Source organism: Alexandromys fortis, unplaced genomic scaffold (genome assembly GCF_014885135.2).
Source record: "Alexandromys fortis isolate MF-2015 unplaced genomic scaffold, M_Fortis_MF-2015_v1.1 scaffold_38, whole genome shotgun sequence".
In the NCBI taxonomy this organism is placed as follows: domain Eukaryota; kingdom Metazoa; phylum Chordata; class Mammalia; order Rodentia; family Cricetidae; genus Alexandromys; species Alexandromys fortis.
Genome location: NW_026067916.1, coordinates 9,816,751 through 9,841,895, shown reverse-complemented (window position 1 = coordinate 9,841,895; position 25,145 = coordinate 9,816,751). Strand labels below are relative to the sequence as shown.

The 25,145-nt window shown below is 40.3% G+C and overlaps 1 protein-coding gene across 1 annotated transcript in view; it reads left to right on the top strand.

The window, feature by feature from the left end:
• Positions 1-25,145, top strand: part of Gnai1 (G protein subunit alpha i1) — a 76,579-nt gene that overhangs the window by 30,751 nt on the left and 20,683 nt on the right. The window contains exons 2-3 of the mRNA XM_050139818.1: positions 15,926-15,968; positions 16,057-16,198. Of these exons, the coding sequence (XP_049995775.1) occupies positions 15,926-15,968; positions 16,057-16,198 (185 nt within the window). The remainder of the gene's footprint in view (positions 1-15,925; positions 15,969-16,056; positions 16,199-25,145) is intronic.

Below are 25,145 nucleotides of genomic sequence, written 5' to 3'. Positions count from 1 at the left end.
ATCCCCACTGTGGATCTAATTCTCCTTTCAGTAATGTACTGGAGTATTTTTCTGAAATCACTGTAAAATTTGTTAGAAACAAGGATATATAGATAAAATGACCATACCTGCAGAAACAGGTTTATTTACTCATGATAAATAAAAGTCACCATTTAAGCTCTTTTTAATATACAATTCAGTGAAATTAAGTATAACCACCTTTTGTCTAAGCATCATCAATGTCTATTCTCTATAATTTTTAAAATCAGTCCATGCCAAAACTCAGTGATTAAGCAGTATCTCTCCATCAATGCTTCTTCCAGCTCCTGACACCCACCTTTCTGCTCTGTGTTTCTTTGAGTTTGACAGTGATATATGAAAGTCATAATGTCATAATAGTGGAATCATAAAGGTACAATACAAACACACACACACATATATGTTTTGTGTAATTGCATGTATGTGCATGTGGACATGCCCGTAGAGGCCAGAGAGGTTTGAGATGCTCTGGAGCTGGAGTTTTAGAGCTCTGAGTCACCTTACCTGGGTGCTTGGAATTTAACTCTAATTTTCAGAAAAAGCAGCAAATGTTCTGAAGAATTGATCCATCTCTTCAGTCCCTGTAAAAATATTTGCCTTTCCTATCTAGCTTTTTTTGCATCACACGCCTTCAAGGTTCATTTGTGTTGGTAGGTGCATCTGCATCATGTATATTTGAGTTGCTTCACTGTTTGGCTTTTGGAAATCCTACAGTGAGCTTTAGTGGGTAGATGTCTCTTTGAGACTATGGATTTGAGACTATGTGCATGTGTGTATGTATATATGTATATATGTATGTCTGTATGTCTGTATCCATAACCAAAATTGCTGGATCATATAGTAATTGTATTTTTAAATATATATGTTTCAAAAATAATTTCTTTTTATGATTTATTTATTTTTATTTTACGTACATTGGTGTTTTGCCAGTTTATCTATTTGAAGGTATTAGATTCCCTGCAGCTAAAGTTACAGACACTGGTGAGCAGCCATGTGGGTGCTGGACACTGAACCTGGGTCCTCTGGAAGAGGAGCCAGTGCTTTTGACCACTGAACCATCTTTCCACATCTTTCCAGTACATTTAAAAACATTTTTACTTTAGATTACTGTTCTTTTTTTTCTAGTATTTGCCCAACTTTACATTCCCACACTTAGTGTGAAAAACTCCCACTTTTCTAATGCCTTACCTGTATATATATATGTGTGTGTGTGTGTGTATGTATATGTGTACATGTGTGTATGTATGATGTGTGTATGTATGTATATGTGTATGTATGAGGTGTGTGTGTCTGTGTGTGTATGTATATGTGTACATATGTGTATGTATGACGTGTGTGTATGTGTATGTATGTATATGTGTATATTGTATGAGGTGTGTGTGTGTGTGTGTGTGTGTGTGTGTGTGTGTGTGAAATGGCGACCATCCTAGGAGGTGTCAGTTGGCATCTCATGTTAGTTTGATTTGCGGGGAATATAAAAACCAGCACTACGCCCAGCCTTATGCTTGTCCTTTTAGAAAGTGATGGCATTTTCTGTACACTTTTTGTGTTGACTATCCAACCCTCACATGTAATGCATTTAAAAATGCATCGCATATATAGATCTTTATATAATCCCTAGTCACGAATATCTCGGCTGGCTGTTTTTATTTCTTTTAATCCAGAGTTAAAACGTATGAATGTGTTAGGACCAATTGCTAAAAGGGATGCTTGAGTTTGTATTTAGGATGGAAAGTCTACAGTAACTGTGCTCTCAGGAAGCAAGCAGACTCCTTGCACACATTCCAGCAATCTGGCTCACTGGTCTCACTGAAGTATTTTTTGAGGAATGTTTTTGACAGTGCATGAGTTTAGCTAGCTGGCATTTCATGGGCACGGAGCCCGTGTGTGCCTCAGTCGTCAGCTCCTGTGCTTCTGTCTCGATTCTTGTATTCTCCTTATTCTGTATTGATGTGTTGATTTCATCTCAGCCTGTTTTACATGTACATGATATTTTCTCACTATCTTCTTCCTGTGTGGTTAGAAAGGCTGCTGGGGGAGGGGAGCTGGGGAGTGAGGGTTGTGTGTAGGAGAGGCTCAGTCTTTATTCTTGAAGTCCTAGCGCTGTCTTTCTGTCATTTGGATATTGGTTTCTCCCGTCACGCGTGGTACTGAATATCTTTTAAAGCCTATTGATTTCATTACTCTTAAAAGTTAACTATACTTTAGAATCTCCAATGGAAGCATTAGCCTCCTGTTAACATCTATTAATGGGAATAGATCAAGGGGATTCAGAGCATATTTCATTAGCTCTCTCTCTCTCTCACACACACACACGTTTTTACACTTTAGGGCACCTTCATATCTCACAGTAAATGAAATATCACTACGGAAAAGGCATTTTGTAAATAATAACACATTTAATAGTTAAGAAGTCTATTGTTTTGGGTTCTCTAGTCTCTATAGTAACTTGTAAAATCTGATACTCTCAGAATTAAGACTAATTCTGTCTCTTATTACCAGGTTAAGATTTAAAATAACTTATGCTGTACCGTCTCAACTTATTTGTTTGAATGAGTGACTAGTAGCTCCTACTTTACTCTACCATGTTGGGGCCATTCTTAAAGAATTTGATATAATATTCTCATTCTAAAAGAAAAAAAAGAGAAAGTAGGGAGAGAAAAGAAAAGGAAAAAAGCCAAAAGAATCCATAAAATCCATATTGCCTTATAAAGAGAAACGTATTCAGTTATTGAGTGCCAAGAATTCTTGTTTATGATTTTATATTGACCTTAGTTCACTATGTCTATGGTATGAGGAGGTGTAGGGGCTTAGTTAAAGCCACATTGTCATTTATCATCCTTAGTTTCCCTCTAGTCAGGGAAGAGAGATGATGAGGAAAGGCAGTCTGTCTAATCATTTATTGATTTCCATGTGCTTTGATTTTCTGTAGACTTGGCTATGTCTAGGATGTGAGAACTATATGGTGGTTTCACTGATGTTTATATGCAACTTAAAAATTTCAAATCTCTGCCTGAATCAAGGTAGACAAAGTCCGTACTTCCCAGGCATGCCAGCGTGTGAGTAGTGTTTCCTATTTCCGTCAAAGTCACACTCTGATGGCACCCAGTGAAACGTTTAACAGTAAAGGACCGGTGTGGAGGGCGGCAAGTCTATGACAAATGACAGAGTAGGCTATGTTCTGCCATCTGATAATTAACAGATTACTGTCTCTCCAGCCCCAGTTCCAGATCGGTGACTGCTGTTTCCGTTGTTAGTTCTGGTCTCTTGTGTGTCACATGGTGTAATGTATTCTGTGTGAGGGATCTTCAGCTCTTCATGAGATATCTTACTTACCTCTAGCGTTTCTCCCTTCTGAACATTTCCTACCTCATCACCCTTCAATTTGGTCTTTTCTTACACCATCTTCTGGTTGTAATCTCCCCCCCCACACACCCTCCAGGATCCTTTCAAGTAGGGTGGTTTTGTAGCATTGTGTTTGAAATGGCAGGGGACTAATAGAACTCGAAATAGGGCAGCAGACAGACCTTGAACTTGGCTGTTTTCTCTGTGTTTGCAAGCTTTATACTGAGGGTTTTTTTTTTATAATCTTCTATTGTCACTTCTTGCTTTTTCTTCATTTAAATTCTCACGATGAGTTCCTATGTATGTTTTTGATTCATATTAATAGCAGGTGTTAGTAATTTAAGTCTAGGCTCCATGTATGCTAATCACTTCCTTTCTTTATCACTCATTGTGAAGCATTTCCTGCCACCTGTGCTCCTCCCCCTTCAATGAGCAGGAAACACACGTCTGATTCTCGTGGTCTCTTTCCTTGGCGTCTCACGGTGTGCCTATCAAATGGTATCTACATAATCCACAATGTTGAATGAATGCAGAGGTGCTCTAAGGGTTCTGTTTCCTTGCAGTCTGGACTGAAGATCAGAGAGTTTGGAAATTCTTACCCTTCATTCTTCTGCTTGAGTTTTAAAAGTATAGTTATTGATAAAAGAGGCCGCAGTGTTTGGACTGTGTGGACTAGGTAATTTTAGAGGTATATGTGGCCTTGGGTAGTTAGATGTATGTAAAGAGAAGAGTCTAGAAGGCTTTTGGATCCAGTTGTGGAATACATATGCACTGTGCTTGGAAGGCTGCAGAAAAAAATATGGTACAGTTGTTCCTATTCCCATGGGAAATGGATGCAATTGAGTTTTGAATTAACAAGCAGGGGATGTATCAGAATTTGACAGCCACCAACAACTTCTCTTGAGGAGAAATTTTAAAATTAAAACAAAAGTTATCTTACTTGAAAAGTTGTGAAAATTCTCTCACCCAGCTATGTTCTCCATGGGCTCATGACTTTGTTTTGTTATGATTCATTGCTGATAGTTTCTATTTTCCTTTAGTTCTAAACTCAAGATAGATCCTTTATTTCTTTGACATGGTTCAAAATTAAGTGGCAGAAAGCAATCTGAATGAAGAGTATTTCCAAACTGTGTAGTTAAGTTCTGTGCTTAACCATTGCCTTACCCTTATTGAATTCATGGCTTTTAAAAAAGTTATTTTTCTTATTTCTCATTTCTTCAAGGCATTCGACTTAAATTACAGGACAAAGATTATAATGAAGGAAAAAAAAAAACCTAGATTCTAGTGTCTTTGGTAGAGGAAGGTACTCTTCACGCTACTAAAAGAGAAATGTAAACACCAATGCAGCCGCAAACCCTTGGATTGGCAGTGGCATCCTGCCTGCAAGATATACTGGAGCACTGGTGGCACAGACTTATGGGAGTAACCAACCAATGTCTGATTTGACTGTAGGCCCACTCCGTGAGATAGAACCCATACTGGACACTGTTTCAACTTTTTAATTCTACGTATATTGAATCACATAATACTCCCTTCAGCAAGCAATGGGACAGAGGGAAAGTAAGGGGAGAATAGGATTCTACATGCTGCAAAGTTCTTGGTTATCTGCTAAGCAGCCCTTAGTAACTATTCTAGGATACATCTCCCCATACCTAGTGAGTGTAGTTCAGAGTCTTAGTTTAAACCCAGGGCAGTTGGAACAGTTTGCTGTAGCCATGGAAATGTGACTCGAAGCAATAGGAACTTTTCGGTTTATGCTTTTATTAGGAAAGAACTTTTTTTTTTTATTTTTCCATTTTCTCTCTGTGCTTCTTCCCACTCATTGCAAAGCTCATATAAAGATGGAGTCAGCTTACATTTGAGATGAAAGTCAAAATCTAATATCCAGTTCCCTTTCTGAATATGTTTCAAGATATGTTACTTATAAGTGAATAGTGAGCATTGCAGGGGCTAATTCATACGATTGCTTTCATGCAGAAAGAAATACCATCTGAATTTATTTTGTAATCAGATCATCGCCTGCTGGTTAGTAGAGAGAACTACAATGCGTTTAAAAGATAAAACGACTCATGGGAGCCTTAATAAAGCCCAGACATTTGAACAGTCAGTACATGTGATGTTGCAGGAAAATGTTCCTTCATATATTGTCCCCTTCTTTGTGTCACTAGTGTGGAGGAGAGAAGGTGAGTTTGAGGGGGGAAAGAGTAAGCACCTGAGCTCCTTTTGGCAAGCACCTGATAGGGCGATGCGCTCTGCTCCCTTTGGTCTGAGGGTGACGAAGGGTGTTGCTCCACAACTTTGCTTTGAGCCTGCCTGTCATAGCTCCCTCTAAGTGTGGCCCTGAACTCTCCCCTGAGTCTCAGTTGCACTGTGTAGCTTTGATGTTGTTGTCCCTTCTACTTCCATGGTGGTCCATATACCAGCCAGCATCTGTTAACTCACGCCTTTGCGAGTGAGAATGGCCTTGGGTGGGAACACTGAACCCCCAGTGGCTCCGGTGCTAACCACGTCCTTTACCTTTTTAGGACCCAGTTTGGTACAGTGCTCAGTTCTGGAATGAGGCCAGGGGATAAAGCAGGCAAGAAGGCTCATGAAATTCTGAGAATAAAAGTAAATTTCTACAACTGGAGTGTGAGATTTATGTGCATGGCTGATGAGATGGGAAGGTGGGTAGATGCAAATGAGCCTAAAGAGGATGATTTTATTCAGTTTTAAACATGGGAGAAATGTGACTGAATTTTTCTAAATAAATTACATAATTTTGATTCAGTTTTATGTACAATATAAAAAGTGGGAAAGCGCAGACATGTTTGATGATATAACTCAGATATAAATACCATTATGCTATATTCCATTATAATTTTCTCTTATATATTTATATTCCCTTATATATTTATAAATATATGACACATATATAAATATATGATACATATAAATATATAGTACATATATTTATAAATAGTTTTAATTTTTGTTTATGTCTTTTTCTAAATGAATTCTTACATTTTTTTATATTTTTCCTGTTTAAACCAGTGCCTGGGACACAGCATATTGAATAAGTGTATCATTTGGAGTCCTGAACTATTTCTGGGAAGTAGATGATAATCCACACTGCAAAGATTCTTCTTTTAAAAAAAATAGGATTTATTTTGTGTGACTAAGTGTCTGTGTGTGTGTATGTATACCACATACTGTGCCTGGTACCACAGGCCGGAAGAGAACATCTGAACTGGGATTACCGACAGATGTGTGCCAACCTTTGGGTCCTGGGAACTGAACCAAGCACCCTGAAAATGTTACGAGTGCTTTTAACCATTGATCCATTGCTCTGCCCCCAACTCCCACCCCAGAATTCCTTATCAGCTACTGTACTTTGTTAATGTTGGGATTTTTTTTTTATTATCAACTGATATTTCATGACTTAGTAAAAAACCATTTTTTTAAAAAAATCGTTATTCTTTATGAACATTTCCCTATTATGTAGTTGTGTTACTCTTTTAACATACTTAGGTTCTGACCAAAAGTCTTCCTGGAAGTCAAGTTCTTATATCTAAGAAACTTAACCAAAGAAGATGCTTATGGTATCCCAGAGTCATGTGGTAGCCTTCCGGTCATTCAGAGACCAGGTCCTGGCATCTTACTGCTCCTTTATCTCCTGCGCATTGCCTTAATCCACACTGTAGAACAAGTCCATAGGAATAGGTCTCCTCATATATAATGGTAAGAATTAGAAGCCCCATGGCCACTTTTGCTTTGTGTGGGTGTGACTTGGGCTTTGGTGACAAATCTGGTGACACGACTTCCTTTTAGCAGCAGGAGAGCAGGAGGACACAGCTGTCCAATCACAGACATGTTCCCGACTTCATATTTTGCATTGCTAGGACCGAACTCAGGCCCTTGAGCTTGCAAAGGAAGCATTGTTCCGGGCTGCCCTTCAACACTGCCCAGCTACTGCCTGAATAGAAGGGAGAGGGAACCTCTTCCCCTGGGCAGCCAGACTCGGGCTGCCACCATGATCTTCATTTTTCTCCCACAAATATTTGTCTCCTCCCACAATCCACGTATCTGCTCTGTTTTCTTATATTTCATGGGATGTTTCTTCTCTCCCTCTGGACCGGTTCATCATAATCTATTGGGTTGCTGTTGCGTGTTAAATACAGCACCGTGCAGTGGGATCTCACAGTGGTGAAAAACATGGGTTCTCTTTATTTTGGGAGTGTAGTGAGTTAGGCAAAGATGACATTACATCACTGGAGTGATACTGGGTATGGGACATTGTAGGATACTATTTCATAAGATGTTCATAGGACCGTTGTTCCTTCATGCTGTGCTCTTCCTGGTACTAACAGTACCCCAGCAATAATGGGTCAGAATGTTGGTCAGCAGAGGGAATTAAGTCAGTGACATCAGATTGTGCTAGTAATTACTGTATTCCGCAGCCTGCACCTTCTGATTAAAAGAGATAAATGAGGGTTAAGAGTCATTCTCTGTTAACTATTTACTCTTAACTGCACACATCTCTACAACTATTGGGTTGGTATTGTTTTGTCCAGGATCCTGCTCTGTATCCCAGGTTGTCCTTGAACTCCTTACTCTCTTGCCTGGACTGCTGGAATTACTAGTGCAGGTCCCCGGGCTCACTTCATTAATGTTCTACAGAACTAGATCAGAAGCACCCCCAAAGTGCCTCTGCAGTGTCCCTACGTGTAATGATGCTCCTGGGAAAGCAGACGTGTAAGTGAATCGTGAAAGGGACTCACCTTGCTTTTGTTGGAAACCATTTTTTACTTGCCAGGCTGCAAAATCATAGTCCTTCTGACTTGGGGCTCTGACCTCAGTGTTTCAGTCCAGGGAAAACACTCAACAGTACAGTGAGGAATAACATTTAACCTTTCAAGAAAGAAAACTACTTGTCTCCGGCATGGGACTTGTAGCCCCCCCAACACATTTTCTGATGAAATTATGTATAATAAAATAGGATTAAAATTTTTCATAGTGAAATACATCAGCCTCCAATTCTGTGTAAATCAGTGAACCAGTTTCTAGAACAGACATACATAAAAACACCCACTTGAAAGACTACAAGTTAACCTGATGGGTTTTACTGAGCAAAAAATATAAAGAGTTCATAGAAATGGCTTAGGATTCTGTGTTCTAACCAACTTTAAGACATTATCAGAGTAAATATGATCTACGTGTATTGTACTTGTACAAGAAATTACCAGTGGGTAAGTACAGAGAAGCCTCTCATCATAAAATTTTGATACCGAATCAAAGACCACCAGTTATCAAGAAATGATATACAAATGCCCTCCCCTTTCTAACTACATTACTTGTGAAACGGAGTTTTCCTTGTGCATTTCTTCAACCAAAGAAATATATTAAATGCACAAATAATTATGAAAATCCAGATATCTTTTGTTAAGAAATTTGCCAATGGGTAAATTTCTATATCTACTTTATAGACTATATTCATTTTCAATAGCAAGTGTGGATACCAAGTTAGATTTATCCTTGGTGACACACTAGAGTGATAGGTTTCCTGAATTATCTGATAAGTCGTGATGGTGATGAATTAACTCCAGTTTAAAAGCATATGCAGAGCCAGATGTGGAAGCACACCTGTGTTTCCAGCCCATGCTAAGCCAAGGCAGGAACATCAAGAGTTCAAGGCTAGCCATAACTCTATAGCTAGGGAGCATGAGACTGGTCTAGGCTTTAGGTGACCCCCCAAAGCATCAACAGATCAGATAAGTGAATCTTTTCATTCTCACAACTTCTCGGAACTCTTTTGGCTCTGTTTTTTTATGCTGATTCCTGCCACCATTTGATCATACAAAGTGATTTTAGTGTGTTCAATTTTGTATCACTCTTTTAGTACCTTGATATTTGGAGCTATTCTTAATGTCAAGGCAATGGGAGGAACCTGATTTGCACCTGTATCCTGGGAAGGGAGATAGTCCTGTATCCAGAGAGATTTCTTTTTGGTTGCGTAGTCATTAGTTTGTCTACTTCGTCTAAGACCTGCAAATCCTTGAGCTTCAGTTCTAGTAGTACTCGAAATACTTAATTCCGTCTTTGGTAATTGACAGCTAAAACAACTACAGTGCATACATAGTATTTAATGCTTGCTAAGAAAGCATAAAGGCTGGAGAGATGGCTCAGTGGTTAAGAGCACTGCCCGTTCTTCCCAAGGTCCTGAGTTCAATTCCCAGCAGCCACATGGTGGCTCACAACCATCTGTAATGAGATCTGGTTCCCCCAAATAGGAAGAGACCTGGTCAGTCGTCCTCATCAACGTAGACCATGAAACCCAACATTGACAAGTTCAACAGAACCGCCATATACGGGCTGCCCGTGCATGCCTCAGCATCGCCAGTGCATGCTTCAAATTCGAATTCAAGAAGATATAACCGCAAACTGTGATAGAGACTTTGGTATTGTTTGTCTCTCATGGAGCCATGAAAGTGACTCAGGATGGGATAGAATAAGCTGTTATTATTGCTGTCCAAAAAGAACCGCTGGATTAAAACTCTCTGCAGACACTTGCAGAAGGATGCCTGTAGCATCTAGTCCTCCATTCTTCTTCAACATAGTTTGGCCCGCCTGTGGTGTGTTTCCCAGCAATGCCCGGAATGGGCAGAGTGCAGCACAGTTCTCCTTAATGCTCTCCTCTCTCTCTGGGGTTCCCTAGCCAGCACATCGTCTTTTTCTCTTTCTGTCCATACACTATTCTTTCACAGTTCTCGAGGCTGGAGCTCCAAGGTTGAGGTGTTGGTAGGATCACTTTCTCCCTCTTTTTGACATGCAATATACATGTATATTTGAAATAGATCTGAAGGTGTATGCTTACAGCGTATAATGCTTTGTTTAGTACATATGCGTATGTGTGCTTAAATCAATCTAATTGTCATATCCATCACGATATACCTACCGTTATTTTTTTGTGCTGAAGATTTAAAATCTGCTGCCAAAAGATTTCAAGTACACACATAAGCACATGAAGCGCGAGCGCACATGGGCACACATGCACACAAACACACACACATACGGGCATGCACATCATCATCATGTGTTCTCGATCCACTTCCGTTAGATTCATAGGCTATCTGAACTGTGGGACTAGGGCCGTAGTGAGCATGAGGATAACTCAGGGCCAGGCTGATTTTGCTTCCTGTATACTCGTTCTTCATGGTGAATAATTTTATATTAATTGAAGAAAATGGATTCCTTTTGAGGTCTTAAGTTTTTGAGGTTACAGTCATCAAATTGTCCTTTATCCTAGATTATCAGGCGCATTGTAAATATAAGTTAAATACATTTGGAGCTCTTAGAGCAAAGTAGAAAAGATTATAGATTATTTCAACTGTTGAGAAATTATAATTAATAACAAAATCACACAGCCCAGAAACCTTCCCTACGTAGTAGAGTATGTTTATTATTGAATAACCATTAAAGTGATAGCCAAGGTGTATTATAGAGTCTGCTAAGAGACTGTATAGTCGAACTGAGGATGCGTGTTTGAGTTGAGCAGTAACCGAGTCTTCAGGCAGGAGAACTAGACCTTCCTCCACTAGCACACAATCCCTCCTAACTGTGCTCATGTTCAAGGAATTTGGGTCACGTAGTTATTGACTACGGACTTCCTACATTTGCTTAGGTTTTCCCATTCACTGCCCTTCCTCACCCTAGCTGTCCTCAGTGTATTCTCAGTGGCCCCACTGATGGGCTGCCATGTTGGTGGGACCTCCTACTGCAAGGCCTTCCCTCTGTGTCCTGGGGCTCCTACACTGTCGCTGTTGCTCTTCTAGCATCTGTTTCTGCAGTCGTTTTCCGCTAAGCTCCACTTCACACACATGCTGCGCCCAGCATGGGCTCTCAGAGATGCAATGTTCTGTCAGTCATTTCCTCCTAAAAGGAGGCCCAGGGGAAAGGGAGGGTTCCCCTCAATGCCTCCACTTTTAGCTCTGCGGGCCCATCATGACCTATGCACGTCTGTACATATCCTCAGTCCTCTAGGAGTCACTGCCCCTTCTCTGTCTCCTCTCAAGTCTCACATCACTGTGACCAGAGAGTCACCTTGAGCTTCTGGGCCTATGACCCCAATGCCTTCACACCTGAGACTTTTCTGTCCGATGTGTTGAACGTGAGCCTTTCATGTTCTCTTTGAAGCTGCACTTGGTGGGGTCTGCGCAACTGTTTTTTTCTTGTCTCACTCTGGATGTAAGTGGAAAGTAATAGCCTCCTGGCGGAGTACTTCTGGGGACAGCAGGCTTTTCCTTTTGTCACTTTACAGGTTTTGATGTTTGATTTTTAACGTTGCTTCCTGTTGCCCTCTTAAACACGACTGTTCTGACTGAGATTTGCAGAGAACAACCTTTAAACTGTTTCTTTCATGATGTTAGGAGGCAAGATATCACGATTTGGAATGCTGAAATTGCAACAGGAAGGATTTATAATTTTCATGCTAATATTTTCTTAGCATGGAAGCAAGAATTGAAAACCAACTACACACATTGCTAAGTGTTAAAACATTTTTCAGTGTTTATGCCTCTAGATACCTATTGTCCAGAGATTTGTCACCAGTGGAAAGAGGAGATGCCTGGTTAATAAGATGGCCGCTTCTCCTCTTCAACCCTATGCAGGTGTCAACAGGAGCAATAGGTTGAGTGCTCCTCACAGAATAAGCCAAGTACCCCATGTCACCAATTATTTTCAGAGAGTGAAAAAATGGTTTAGACTTTCAAGATAATCTTAGCATTAAAATAATTCCCTCCACTGTAAGGTTTGAAAGTTATAGCCAGGTGGTGGTGGCACATACTTGGTAGGTAGAGGCAGGTGGATCTCTGAGTTGAGCCCAGCCTGGTCTACAGAATGAGTTCCAGGACAGCCAAGGCTACACAGAGAACCCTATCTTGAAAGACAAAACAAAAAGTGAGCAAAAGTAAATCCTAATCTTTGTATAAATAGTCAGCTGAGAACAGTCTCATTTAGTCCCCTGACTTTCTCCTCAGCAAGGATGTCAGACCTCACTGACTTCTCTAGCTCGGAATGGTCTCACTAACAGCACAGGCGAGGGGACCTGTGGGCTTGCCCTGTGTCCTAATGGATCCTGTGTTTTGACATGTTCTACCACGGCATGACACACTGCGCTCAGCGCCTGCACTATTCTAAATGCAGAATTAGAGACTGCCCTCCTGGGGACTGCCTACCCTGTACCACTTAGGGGGCCCAGCCCTGGTTTAGAGAAATGTGTGCGCCACAATGCCTGCAATTGTGCCTTTCACAGAGCCAAGCCACTGTCACCGAGAGCAAATGATGGGTTGTTTATCTTGGAATTGTTTTTTATGGGCAGATGCCACGAAAGATTCAAAGACTGTCTGTAGAGAAAGAATAGCCCTATTGTTTATTCAATGCCCGCCTTTCTATTTGACGTGAGGGTTCCTTGAATATCAAACACTTAGTAAACTTAGTTTCTTCTTGAGCTGTTTCAAACAGGTCATTTAACTGCAGCTCGTTTTCAGATGCCCCCTGTGTGAGTGTGTGTGTACGTGTATGTGTGTGTGTGTTCTATGTCTGCCAGTCACTACAGGAGGAAAAGACGAAGGCAGTGCTGAAGTTTAGCATCTCTGAGCTCAAAAATCTTCAACATAACAGCTTTCTTGCCTTCCAGTTGGCTGCCTGTGTGGTGACAGGTGCCGAGAATCCCAGCAGAACCAGATGCAGGAGAACAGCGAGTATCACCTGTGGAATCTGGTGGGGCCGGCAGAGGAGATGAGTGTGGTTGATAGAAGATCACCGATGGCCAGAGGAAACAGGACAGGGTTGGTGGGTGTGGGGCCGGGGAGATAGTGTTTGAAGAATTGTAATGGGATTAGCCCTGGGCATTGGCCTGTCTATGCTCTTCAGTAATGCTGAGCAGAAAACACCATGGGGACAACCCTAGGAAAACAGGAGAATGAGGTTCATAAAAGCATATGACCCAGGCTCTTTCTCAAACAGGAACTAAGTCTTCTGTACACATGGTTATGCCAAAGAGGGCACACATGTGTGCAGTTGTCAGCTATCCCTGTGTGCGGTGCTCAGATGTTCTCAACACGTAGAAAGTGTAATTGGTCTCGTGTGAGATAGTAAGAGCAGCTCCTGCTGAGTGGGATGAGAGTGAAGGGGGAACCCCGTTTCCTTGCTAATATTTATGCTGTAGTACCACATAAAGCTAGGGTTTGGCTCCTAAGGAAACCTTTTTGCAGGTAGCAAGTGGTCAGGGAGACAGGTTGGAGAATGGCTCCTGGGTTTGTGACCTCTGAGAAAGGAAGACGGAAAAAGCACTGTCTGGCATAACCTTGCTGCCTAGCGATTGGTAGGTAGTGCAGAGCCCTTGCTATTGACATTTACTCTTATTAAAAATTTCCTCATGTAGCTCCTTTAATTTTTTTCTGGATTTTTAAATTCTGTTTTATGCACATGAATGTTTTTCCTGCATATATGTATATGCACTATGTGTGTGCCTGATACCCACAGAGGTCTGAAGACTGTGTCAAATCTCCTGTAACTGTGGTTATGGATGGCTGTAAAGTCACCATGTGGATGCTAAGATCCAGGGTCTTCAGCAAGAGCAGCAAGTTCTCTTAATTGCTGAACCATCTCTACAGTTCCTGGAGACGGTGGCTATCATGGATATGGATGCCCCTTCCTCCATCCCCTTCCTGATCCTCCATCCCTTCCCTCATCTTCTAGCTCTCCTCCTCCCTCCCCTTCCTCACTCTCTATTCCCATCATCTATTATCCCCTTTCCCCTCCCTTTCCCCTCTTCTTCCTTATTCTAGACTTATTTATTTTGTATACATTAATGTTCTGCCTGTATGTATGTGTACCATGTATATGCTTGTCACTTGTGTGTATCAGAAAAAGGGCATCAAATCTCCTGGCACTGGAGTTAGGATTGTTGTGATCTGCCATGTGTGTACTGCAAATCAAACCTGGAAGTGCTCCTAATTGCCAATCCATCTCCATGGCTCTCTGGATTTTTTTTACTATCTATTTTTATTTTGTGTGTATGAGTCTTTTGCCTACTGTGTGAATGTGTACCACACACATGCCTTGTGCCTGCAGAGACAAGAAGAGAATGTTGAATACCCTGGAAGTGGAATTACAGGTGGTTGTGAAATCTCTAATGTAACGGGAACAAAACCTGGGTCTCTGTAAGATCAGCAAGTACTTCTAACTACTGAGCCATCACTCCAGTCCCTCAAGTGGCTTCTTATACCAGTGTCCTTCTACTTCAAAGTAGCCAAAAGTTACTGTTAAGATATTTGTCCAACAGTTGAAATACCTACCAATGTGGAAAACCATGATCAAAATAATTTATAATACTTCAATTTTCAGTCAAAGCTGATTTATTTTTATTTTCATAGTTCTGTTTTTTGTGATATAGAGGCTCACTAGCTATCTTGAAACTCAGTAGGTAGCCAAGGGTCACTTTAAACTGTGTCATTCTTCTGACTCAGCCTCAGAAATGTTGGGTTATAGCTGTGAGCTACCATGCCCAGCCAAAGACTGATGTGAGATTCCATTCTGTATACCATTGGTTAATAAAGAATCTGCTTTTGGCCTATCAAAGGACAGAATAGACTAAGGTAGGAATTCCAAGCCAAGATAGGGAAGAAAGTGGGTGGAGTCAGTGAGAAGCCATGTAGCTGCTGAAGGAGACAAATGCCTAGGACTTTACTCTATATGCCATAGCCACATGGTGATGTCCAGATTAATAGAAGTGGGTTAATTTAAGATGTAAGAGCTAGCTAGCATGATGCCTAATTATTGCCCAAGCAGTGTTTTAATTAATACAGTCTTTGTGATTATTTTGGGTCTGGGCAGCTGGGAATGAATGATCAGTCTCTGCCTACAAAAGACTGAATACTTCTAATGTTTTGGAGAATATATAACACCAGAAATATTTTTTTTTCAGCTGAGTGTATTGGCATTGAAAGGCTTATTATGAAGTAATAGAAAATAGACTTAAATTTGAAAATTCTTATGCTGGGAGGCAAAGTTAATTTTAAATTGTATTGTTTTATAATGTATTAAGATGTGCAACATACTGTTAAGAGATCTCTCTATAGTAAAGTGGTTACTGTCATAAAAAGTTAACACTAACCATTTCACACAATTACCCATTTTTCCTCCAGTGGTAAGAATGGCTGAATCTATTTACTTAGCAAAATCCTGAATACAAGGCTGAGTATTGTTTAGTGGTAGGGCATTTACTTGCTTTGAATATGTGAGGCCCAGGGATTGATCTCTAGCACCACAAGAAAGAATGGGAAGAGGTCAGGAAAGAAGGAAGTTGGTTCTGAGATCACTTCCTACTGACTGTGTGATGCACCTTATACCTTTGGTCTTTGTACTTCTTCATCCTCCATAGTTTGTATTTTGCTGTAATATAATACAACATTCAATGTAAGTGACACAGAGGGTGTTGCACACGCATGTGTGTGTGTGCCCTGGGAGCTGGAGATACTTAAGTGATGATACTGAATGAGAAAATCCTTATTTTATTTTCCAGGTGCTGGCGAATCCGGGAAAAGTACGATTGTGAAGCAAATGAAGTAAGTAGATGGAGGCGTTAGACATGTTTGTACATCTCTGAGTGACTTCTGTACAGGAAGTAAGCCTGTTTTCCTCTGCTCTCCTCAGAATCATCCACGAAGCTGGTTACTCAGAAGAAGAGTGTAAACAGTACAAGGCGGTGGTCTACAGTAACACCATCCAGTCCATCATTGCCATCATAAGGGCCATGGGGAGGTTGAAGATAGACTTCGGAGATTCTGCTCGAGCAGTAAGTCAGTGGCTTTGTTGGAGCTTGTCTGAGGACTATCTTGTCGGTAAAGCATGAGACTCTGAGTCTCATGGTGGTGGGTTTGGGCACCACGTTGTGCGCCATTATGTCTGGGGCCAGCCTGGACATGAACCATTTCTTCTACCAGAGTGGAGATGTGGGAATGAAAATACAACTCACTCAACTATTTTGGGAGGAAATTTTTGGTGATCCTTGAAGAAATCCTGAGTTCACATCCTAAAAATCACCCACATTTATTATCCAAACAACTTGTATTTCAAAATGTAAATTGAGGGGGGAAAATTCATTAGCATTCTGTTTCCTAGGCAGCAAGGGGAAAGACTTAGGTCATGTCTGTAGCTGTGCTTGTTTTGTCACGGCCATACCTACGCCCATTTCGTCACACAGAAAAGCACCTCTTCCCCAGGCGACCTCCTAAATTACAATAGAAGGAGCAGAACGACATTAGCATATCCTGACCACTTGCTTTCGATGGCATCAGGTTGTTTCAGTATCAAAAGGCCAGGCGACCACCTTCTGTGTGGCAGGTGCAAACTGTGCCTTGTGGCTCTCTCGGTATTCTCTGGCCGCCAGACAATGTAGGAATATTAGCCTATATGATGTAATTCAGCCCCTACAGGGATAGTTCTGTAGCCGCACAACTGAGGCCAGACAGCTACTGGGGAGGCTTTACACAAGAAGTCGAGAGAACAGGTGCAAGTCAGGAGCCTTGGAAGTCAGCACAAGAAGAAGAACACAGATGCGTACTCTCCAGCCTGGCTGCTGTTTCTCCTGGCTTATCCAGACTGTCCAGGAATCACTGAAGTATTTTCTACATGGTAGGTACATTAGAGTCTTAGGAACTTTTGTCAGTCCTACAAAACACCCGAGCAAACCCCACGTAAAGTGGGGAAAACTTGCTTTTGGCTCACGTCGTCAAAGGTTTCCGTCCATGGCTGGCTGGTTCCATGGCTGTGGTCTTCAGCCAGGCTGAAACAGCATGGTGGGGCGTGTGTGATGGAACCGTGGGTCACGTCATGGTAGACAGGAAGTAGGCAGAGACAGGAAGGGGCCAGGGACACATGTGACCTGAATCCACCAGCCAGGCCCCAGTTCTAATTGCCCGTTGACCTCTGAAATTGCCAGTGGTTTAATTTAGTGATGATGTTGTAACTCACCCCACCGCGGATCCAGACATCTGTCAATCGCCCGTGAGCCAGGGGCCACACATTTAGCAAATGGACATTAGCAAACCTGTTATTTCTAGACCATGACATGTAGATGCCTCTGTGTCCAGTACTCATCTGCCGTCACCACAATGAAAATCTCAAAGATAATTAGCTTAAAAAGACGGAAGATTTATTTTGACCCACGAGTTTAGATAGTTTAGTCTAGCATGGGAGAGGCTGAGGCAGGAGGATTGCTGCAATGACCCCCAAGCTGGACCACTTGGGTTAGCCTGGGCTACACAGCAAGAAAACAAGACATTTGAGCACTGAAATGATTTAGCGATTTGTTCGTGGGCCTAGACTAAAACAATGTTAACTGAACTTTGAATAATGGGATCGCTCTGAGATTGCTTATCTTTGGAACAGGAAAATACTGGCTGCTTAAAGATATGAATCAGAGTTTCAGAGCTCAAGGGACTTCAGCAGACAAGCCAGTGCCTGGTAGAGCAGCTGGGAGGCAGGAGGTTACATGGCAGGGCTGCCACAGGCTCTGAGGGCAGCAGGCTCAGTGTTGGTCCAGGTGCTGGGCTGGACTCCCTCCTTTGAACCCCAATGTGCTTTCGGTTTGGTGGAAAAGAGCCTGGGCTTTTTCTCTCCATTTGAGGCTTCATCTGTCTGTTTCAGGGTTGTTGCTTGTCTTTTTGTCCATGTACCACTGACTGGAAAGTCTGCCATTTTTGCCCCATGGATGTACCTCAACAATATTATGAAAGATGAAAAAGTACTATCTGGTTTTACATATATGATAATCAAAACTAAATATGGAAGTCAAGTATCAAAGAGAAAAGCAAGCAATTGTTAGTAAGGGTTTAGGGTAGAGTGGAAGGAAATGGAGGTGTGTGGTTGGAAGTCTGCAAAGTAGCAGACATATAAGGCAAAGAAATCTAGAGAGAAAAGGTCCAATTTGGGGGCTTTGGTCATGATCATTTTAAATAACGTATTTTTCATTTATTCAATACATTCAGGACATTTGTTAGTGGAATAAATGATAAATGCATTTATTACAGAGTGAATGATTAGTAGACGAGATAAGATATTCTAGATATTATCAAATCTTACTTCAGGAAAGAAAATTTAGAAGAATATTATGAATTATTAAAAATTATTTTGAGATGTTCTTGGAAATATCAGCAACAGTAACTTTTTAATCTCCATTTAAAAGAATGGCACAGATGGAATCCACACTGAGATTAAGGAGAAAAAGTAAACAGAAATCATACTTTATGCCAATTCCAATTATGGCAGTTGAAAACTTAGCAAATTCATTTATATAAGTGAGTTCTAGAGTCTCATGCTTTTTATCCTAACACTTGGGAAAACTGAGACAGGACGATTGTCATGGGTTTGAGCTCAGAACCTACATGGTAAATTCCAGACTAATCTGGGTTGCAAAGAGAAACCTCATCTTTGAAAACCAAACCAAACTCAGCAACAACCCACACTCACCACACTGTGAAGCAGATCTTCCCATGGTTGCAAGAAAAGATGCTTCAAACCTATGCTGGGAGAGCATGCAGGGACAATGCAGGCAACTTCATGAGAAGGCATTTGATTCTCATGTGTTTCTCTGCAGGAATTCTTTTCTTTTTTTTCAAACTCTTTTTAATACACTTTTTTGCTTAGCCTTAGCTCTGGCTTATGGCTGTCTCCCGCGGCTGTGGGACCAGTGTGTGCATCCGCTTTGCTCAGCTCCCTGCTGCACCCAGCAGCTGTTCCTTTCTGCTCTCCGTCCATTATCTCTGATGCTCACAGCCTTTCTCAGTTACCACTTCACACACAGGGTGTGTTCTCCCAGGGCCTATTGCCGTTCCAGCTGTCCTGTATTTCGGGCTGCCTTGCGTCTGCATAGAATTTAAACCACTGCAAGGTCCTTGTAACTGCTCTCAGGGATATAAAGATGAATTAAATAGAGCCACCCATGAGGACGACACACCTGAGCTGAATGTTGTACCCTGAGTCAGACATTGATAGAGAAAAATGAAGAAGAGACAGTCTACAACCAAGGAATATGTATTCAAAGGCACTGTGAAAATTCCCTTTTCAGAAGTAGCCATTCCTGTGAATGTTATAAGGTAAAAGAAAAACAGATGTTAATTCTGCTAAGGACCACAGATCTGCTTCACACGTGAAGGCAGAATGGATAATCTTTGGTAGCAAGACCTTCGTCTCTGTCTGTTTTCTGAGGGCCACACTGACTTAAGTTTTACCAGTGTTCTGATTTTGAACAGCTTACAAATGGGGAAGATTATCGGGGTCACCTTTTCATTTTTCTCTGGCATTGATCAAAGATGAGAATACTTTATATTATATTATCTGTGTTTCCACCATGGATTCCTCTAAATGTTCTCATTTTTTGTTAAATTGGTTGTTTTTGCAGCGGGTTTCTTTTAATATTAGAGACATTCACCCTTCATCTGTTGTAAATATTTTCTTCTTACAAAAGATTTTTGTTTGCTTGCTTGGTTTTTTGTTTGTTTGTTTGTTGGCAATTAATTCTAACACTTCTGTCTTGCTCTTTGATATAAAGACAATATTCCCAATTACTCTGATTACTGCTGTTCTCATGTATCCTAGAATGACATCAAATTCAATGTAGATCCAACGATGGTCTTAAACTTGAGAGTGTGTGTTTGTGCATGTGTGTGTGGTGTGTGTTCCCGTGTGTGTGTGTGTGTGTGTGTGCAACTATATGTGTTCCTGTGCATTTTGTGTCCAAAAAGAAGTCCACGTCCTCTTTTGTCTCCTCAATTGTTCTCACTTTATTTTTCAGTACAGAAGCTCCCACTGAACCTGGAGTTTATTAATTCAGTCTGGTTGGCTATCCAGGGAGTTCCAGGACTCCTCCCATCTCAGTCTTCCCCAAACTAAGATTATAAATGCCATGCCTGGCTTCTTACCTGGGTGACGGAGACCCGAGTTAGGTACACATGCTTGCGTATAGGCACTTCCTGACTGACCCATCCTCTCAACCTGAAAATTACAAGTTCTATAATGCCATGGTTTTTCTGTGCTACATGTTTGTATCCACCTACTTGTGGGTGTTTCCTATTAAATAAGATCTAAAAAGGTCATATGATTTGACTCCTGCCTGACTACCATTCATTGAGTAACCATTCCATTCACCAGTGACTTGGGAATACCACCTTTAACAGTCAGTTGGTTGTGAGCATAGACCCTTCTTTCCCTCTGCTGATGTAACTTTGGTTCTTGCCCAGACAAGCCAGCAATTATGTCACTCGGTGCCTCTAATCTTCTTTTATTATATTGGAATGGGATAAAATAAGAACATCTACCTCATAGAATTTTAAGAAGGATAAAATCAGTACTGACTGTTTATAACATGCCTTGGACATAGCGGATCTCAATGAATTGTTGATTTTGATATCTATAGTTGTACTGATATTGTTGACAGATTCACAGTTTTCTTTGCTTCACAGATGAACTGGCACCTAGTAGGTTTTATCACTCTGCCCCATTCATTTCTCAAACATTAAGACCAGTATGCATTTCTGTTTCAAATGGACTTGAGAATTAACTTTCTCAAATTCTATTGAAATGAAACAAATACTAAAAAAAGCCTGCTTGTTTTTGTTGGGAGTATATCTTTTTAATTAAATAATCAATTAGAATATAATTACATAATTTCCCTTTCCCTCTCTGCCCTCCCTCATTCCCTAATCCAGGACTCCTTTTTTTAACCATGTTGTTACATATACACATAAATGGATAAACATATATTTATTATATAAATAATATGTATTCGTATATAACATGGGGTAAGAGGGCTATCCTTGTGGGAGATGATCTCAGCCGCTCTCAGCCATTGTTCATTGCTTATCACTCCTCATCCAGGAGTGGGGCCCCGTGAGATTTCCCCCATCTGCATTGAGATTATATCTTAATATGCAGTTTGCTTCTTGAGAAGTGAGGGGAAAAGGAATAGACTTTTCAGAAGTTATGACCAATGTATGGTAATTTCTACAATTAGCAGGTTTGTACACAGTATATACATTGGCTATTTTAGGCAAGGTCAGGCATGTTCAGACTGATATGGCCACAGCTCACATTATATATTTTAATTGTGAAAAGCAAAAATAATTGTTGGTGGATGTTTCTTTCCCACCAACAGCTCCCAAATAAATACATAGAGGCTTAATATTAATTATAAATGCTCTGCCAATAGCTCGGGCTTGTTCTAACTAACTATTATATTTTAACATAGCCCATATTTATCTATGCTTTTTCCCATGGCTTGGAACCTTTCCTCAGTATGGCATGTCCATTCCATTTTGCTTTTCTTTGTGTATCCTCGCTACTCCAGACTCTGCCTTTCTTCTTCCCAGCATCCTTTTAATCTGGGTCTCCCGCCCAATCTCTTCCTGCCCAGCTATAGGCCAGTCAGTTCTTTATTAACCCTTGAAAGTAATACATATTCACAGTGTTCAGAAGGATTATTCCACAGCAAATAATTCTCAAGATTGACATAGTACAGTTAAATTGATGGCTGCTGTCTCTTCAAATCTTTCTCAAAGTGAGGGTGGTCCATCTATGCATACTGAAGTATTGATAATTTAGATTATTATGTGGTAGGAAGCTTTATGTAGAACTGTTAACATATGATAGGCCATTGTTCCTCTAGTTAGAACAGTGGGCTAGCCTACAGTAAAATACACAGAATGAGGACAGCTGGAAAGCATGTTTATATGGGTTCATAGTGATTGGCAGAGAATGTTTGCTAAGATAGCTTTGAAGATAGGAAGTTTTATTTATATATCATTGGACTTTATTTTTATAGTAGTATTAGATCTGGAATAAATTGGAAATGAATCTAAACTATTATTACAGCTTTATTATTATATAGGATTTTATTATTATTTATATTACATTATTATGTATGTATTCTAGGATGTTTATTATTATAAAGGATTATTACAAGGTAATAATTTCACTCATACCTTACGCTATGAGGAACTCTGAGCCTGCCCAAGGTCCACTAAGCATCTTCCTGACCAGCCTGTTTGCCCTTAGAAGATGGTCACGTTTCTCCTTGAATACTTGTGTGGTTTGTTTTCATCAGCTTGTTGGTTACTCTTTGTCTGTCTGCCTGATTTGCAAGATGGCTGTTGAGGAATATTTAGCAGTTCACCTTGACAGCAATCTGTGAATACATTTTCTTCTTACTCTAGGCAGCCAAAGTTAAGGGAATTGCCTGATTTGTGGTTAGTGAGTCCTAGCTCAGTGTAATGCGAATTCATTCAGGTGTGTGGTTTTCCACACCCTTACTTGCTATATATTATTTTCGGTTGTGGCTTGTGCCCTGTTTGCTTACCCATGGTTTGCTGAGTCCCATTTTCATTAGCCTTCTGTTCCCCAATGGTAATTAGTAACTAGTTTCTCATATTTTGTTTATTATCCTTCATCTCATTGTTGGGTAGTTTTCATTATTAAAACTCCCTGCAGTATTGTTTCTGCTATGTTTTATCTAGAACATCTTCAGTTGATCAAGGATTTACCAAATATTTGTACCCACTTTAAAAGTTCTGCAAGGCAGTGAATTTTGGTATCTTTGTTTGTTCTTTGGTCCCTCTGAAAACTTCTGTTGGATGAACACAATATGTCATATCTATGCTTCTGTATTAATAACTTATTAGCTTCGAGTATGAATAGTATAAGGTGTGTGTACTTTCCTATTTATAGCTTGTTATCTATCAGTGTTTGTAGAGAAGCACTCCTTTCACGATGACTCATTCTATCATACAAGCTTATGCTGGTATTTTTATCTTCCTGGCTTGTATTAAATTCAGACTGTTCCACATACTGTAGGTTTTTAATAGCCAGTAATTTCTACTCTTTCTGAATCTCATTTCTTCAAAATGTCCCTGAGGCATTTTTCCTCGCTGGACCTGCTAGGTGAGCACCGGAGGCATTCACAGTAGTGTTCCACTTTGTGTTAGAGCAGAGAGGTGAGGAGCTCGTGGTCTTATGTGTTTCCATCCTGAGGGTGACAGGAAAACTTGAAGTGTGATGTGTTCTTCCAGCATAGGCTATTTCCTTGTCTCAGTTTACTTTTAATTATCATGCCTTTCTGGGTTTCTGTTGACTTCTGAACATCCACATGAAAAACAAAAATGACAGTACGTTTTATTTTTATGAATTTGAACATATATTTATTGTCATAAACATGCATAAAATTATTTTTGATAATATCAGTAATTTCCTTTCTTAATACAATGAAGCTTATGATCCCTCATAAATTCACTGAAATTTAGCAAAAAAATTGCAATCTTAAATGGAATTAAAATTAACTTATTTTTTATTTTTTTTTAAAATTTACCCTTTTAAATACTGTGGCGAAAGAAAATGACTGACGATTTTTTTGTCATTTTTTACTTGTGATTGTAGAGAAAATATATTTAGTTTCATGCTCCTTAAAGCATCATCTGAGGTTGCCACTGAGCCACAGAGTGTCAAACACACCAAATCCTTTGTTTGCCCAATTAAGGTTCTTCAGAACTTTTTATTTATTATTTATTTATTATTCTTTGTGTGTATGTATATTGTTTTATATATATTTATATGTGTATTGTTTATATATTTTATTTGTATATATGTGTGTATACATGTAGTATATATACATATATATATAGCAATACATATTTATGTAGGTTAAACATAAGCTGTCATTGTGTGATTTCCAGTATCACTGACAAATATTATGAATGATGTAAGCTCTGGGACAAGGGATGTCCATTCATATGTCAGACCTGATGGCCCAAAGTTATTCTTACAAGCCTCAGTTCAGAGCTATTACTGCTTTTCATCTAGCTTATCATATTGTTCACCTTGTATTTCAGACGGGACTTTTGATGCTCCGTGTGCAAGGATTACTGGTATTTTGTCTTCTCTATCATGATTACTCTTCTAGCCGTTGCTTTAAAAGCCTACCCCGGGGATTTCATATTTCAGATTGCTTTGACTGCTGAAGAGTGTTTGAGCTTCTGAACGAATCCCGATGTGTTTGGTCCTGAAAATGCATTGTTTCTGCTCTGTACCCAATAGGAAATAAACTCTTTTTGTGCCTTTTGTGACCCTTAGCATGTCAAAAGTCAACCATCCTGGTCCTTCAGAGTCTGCCCCATCCTGGATAGACTATGAGATAATTTCAGGTAAAATGCACAGCCCAGCCCAGTGTCTAGCTACCCCTGGGAAAGCCTGTGTCATCTCCCTAGTACAGTACTGAAGTGGCTTCTTTAGGAACTCCAAAGCTCAGTTATGAGCTAGGATTTACACTCTCAGATCACATGTTAACTGGCTTACTTCCATGTTCATGTCCATTCTGACTTTAAAAAGAATAATTAATTTTTTTATATTATTTCTAAGTGTGTGTGCATTATATACATAATCGGTGCCCCACATGCTGCTTGCCATGTTGTCTAGTATGTGGAGTGTGGTCTGGTCTGGAGATGATAGGGAGGCTGGAAATCAAACTAAGTCTAGCTCTGAGCTGTGCCCTCCAGCCCTTCTTTGCTTTCAGCACCATTTCAGGCTCCTGTAAACTGCTTCAGGCTTACCTCACTCCAGTCCTCTCTTCTGTGGTCGCTGTGCCTTTTATCTCTTACCGTGTGTTTTCCTGTTGATGTCTCCAAATGATTTTGAGTTTTGTTTTATGTATATTTTGCAAATACCTTGTTCCAGAGTGGAGTATAAACACTGTCATT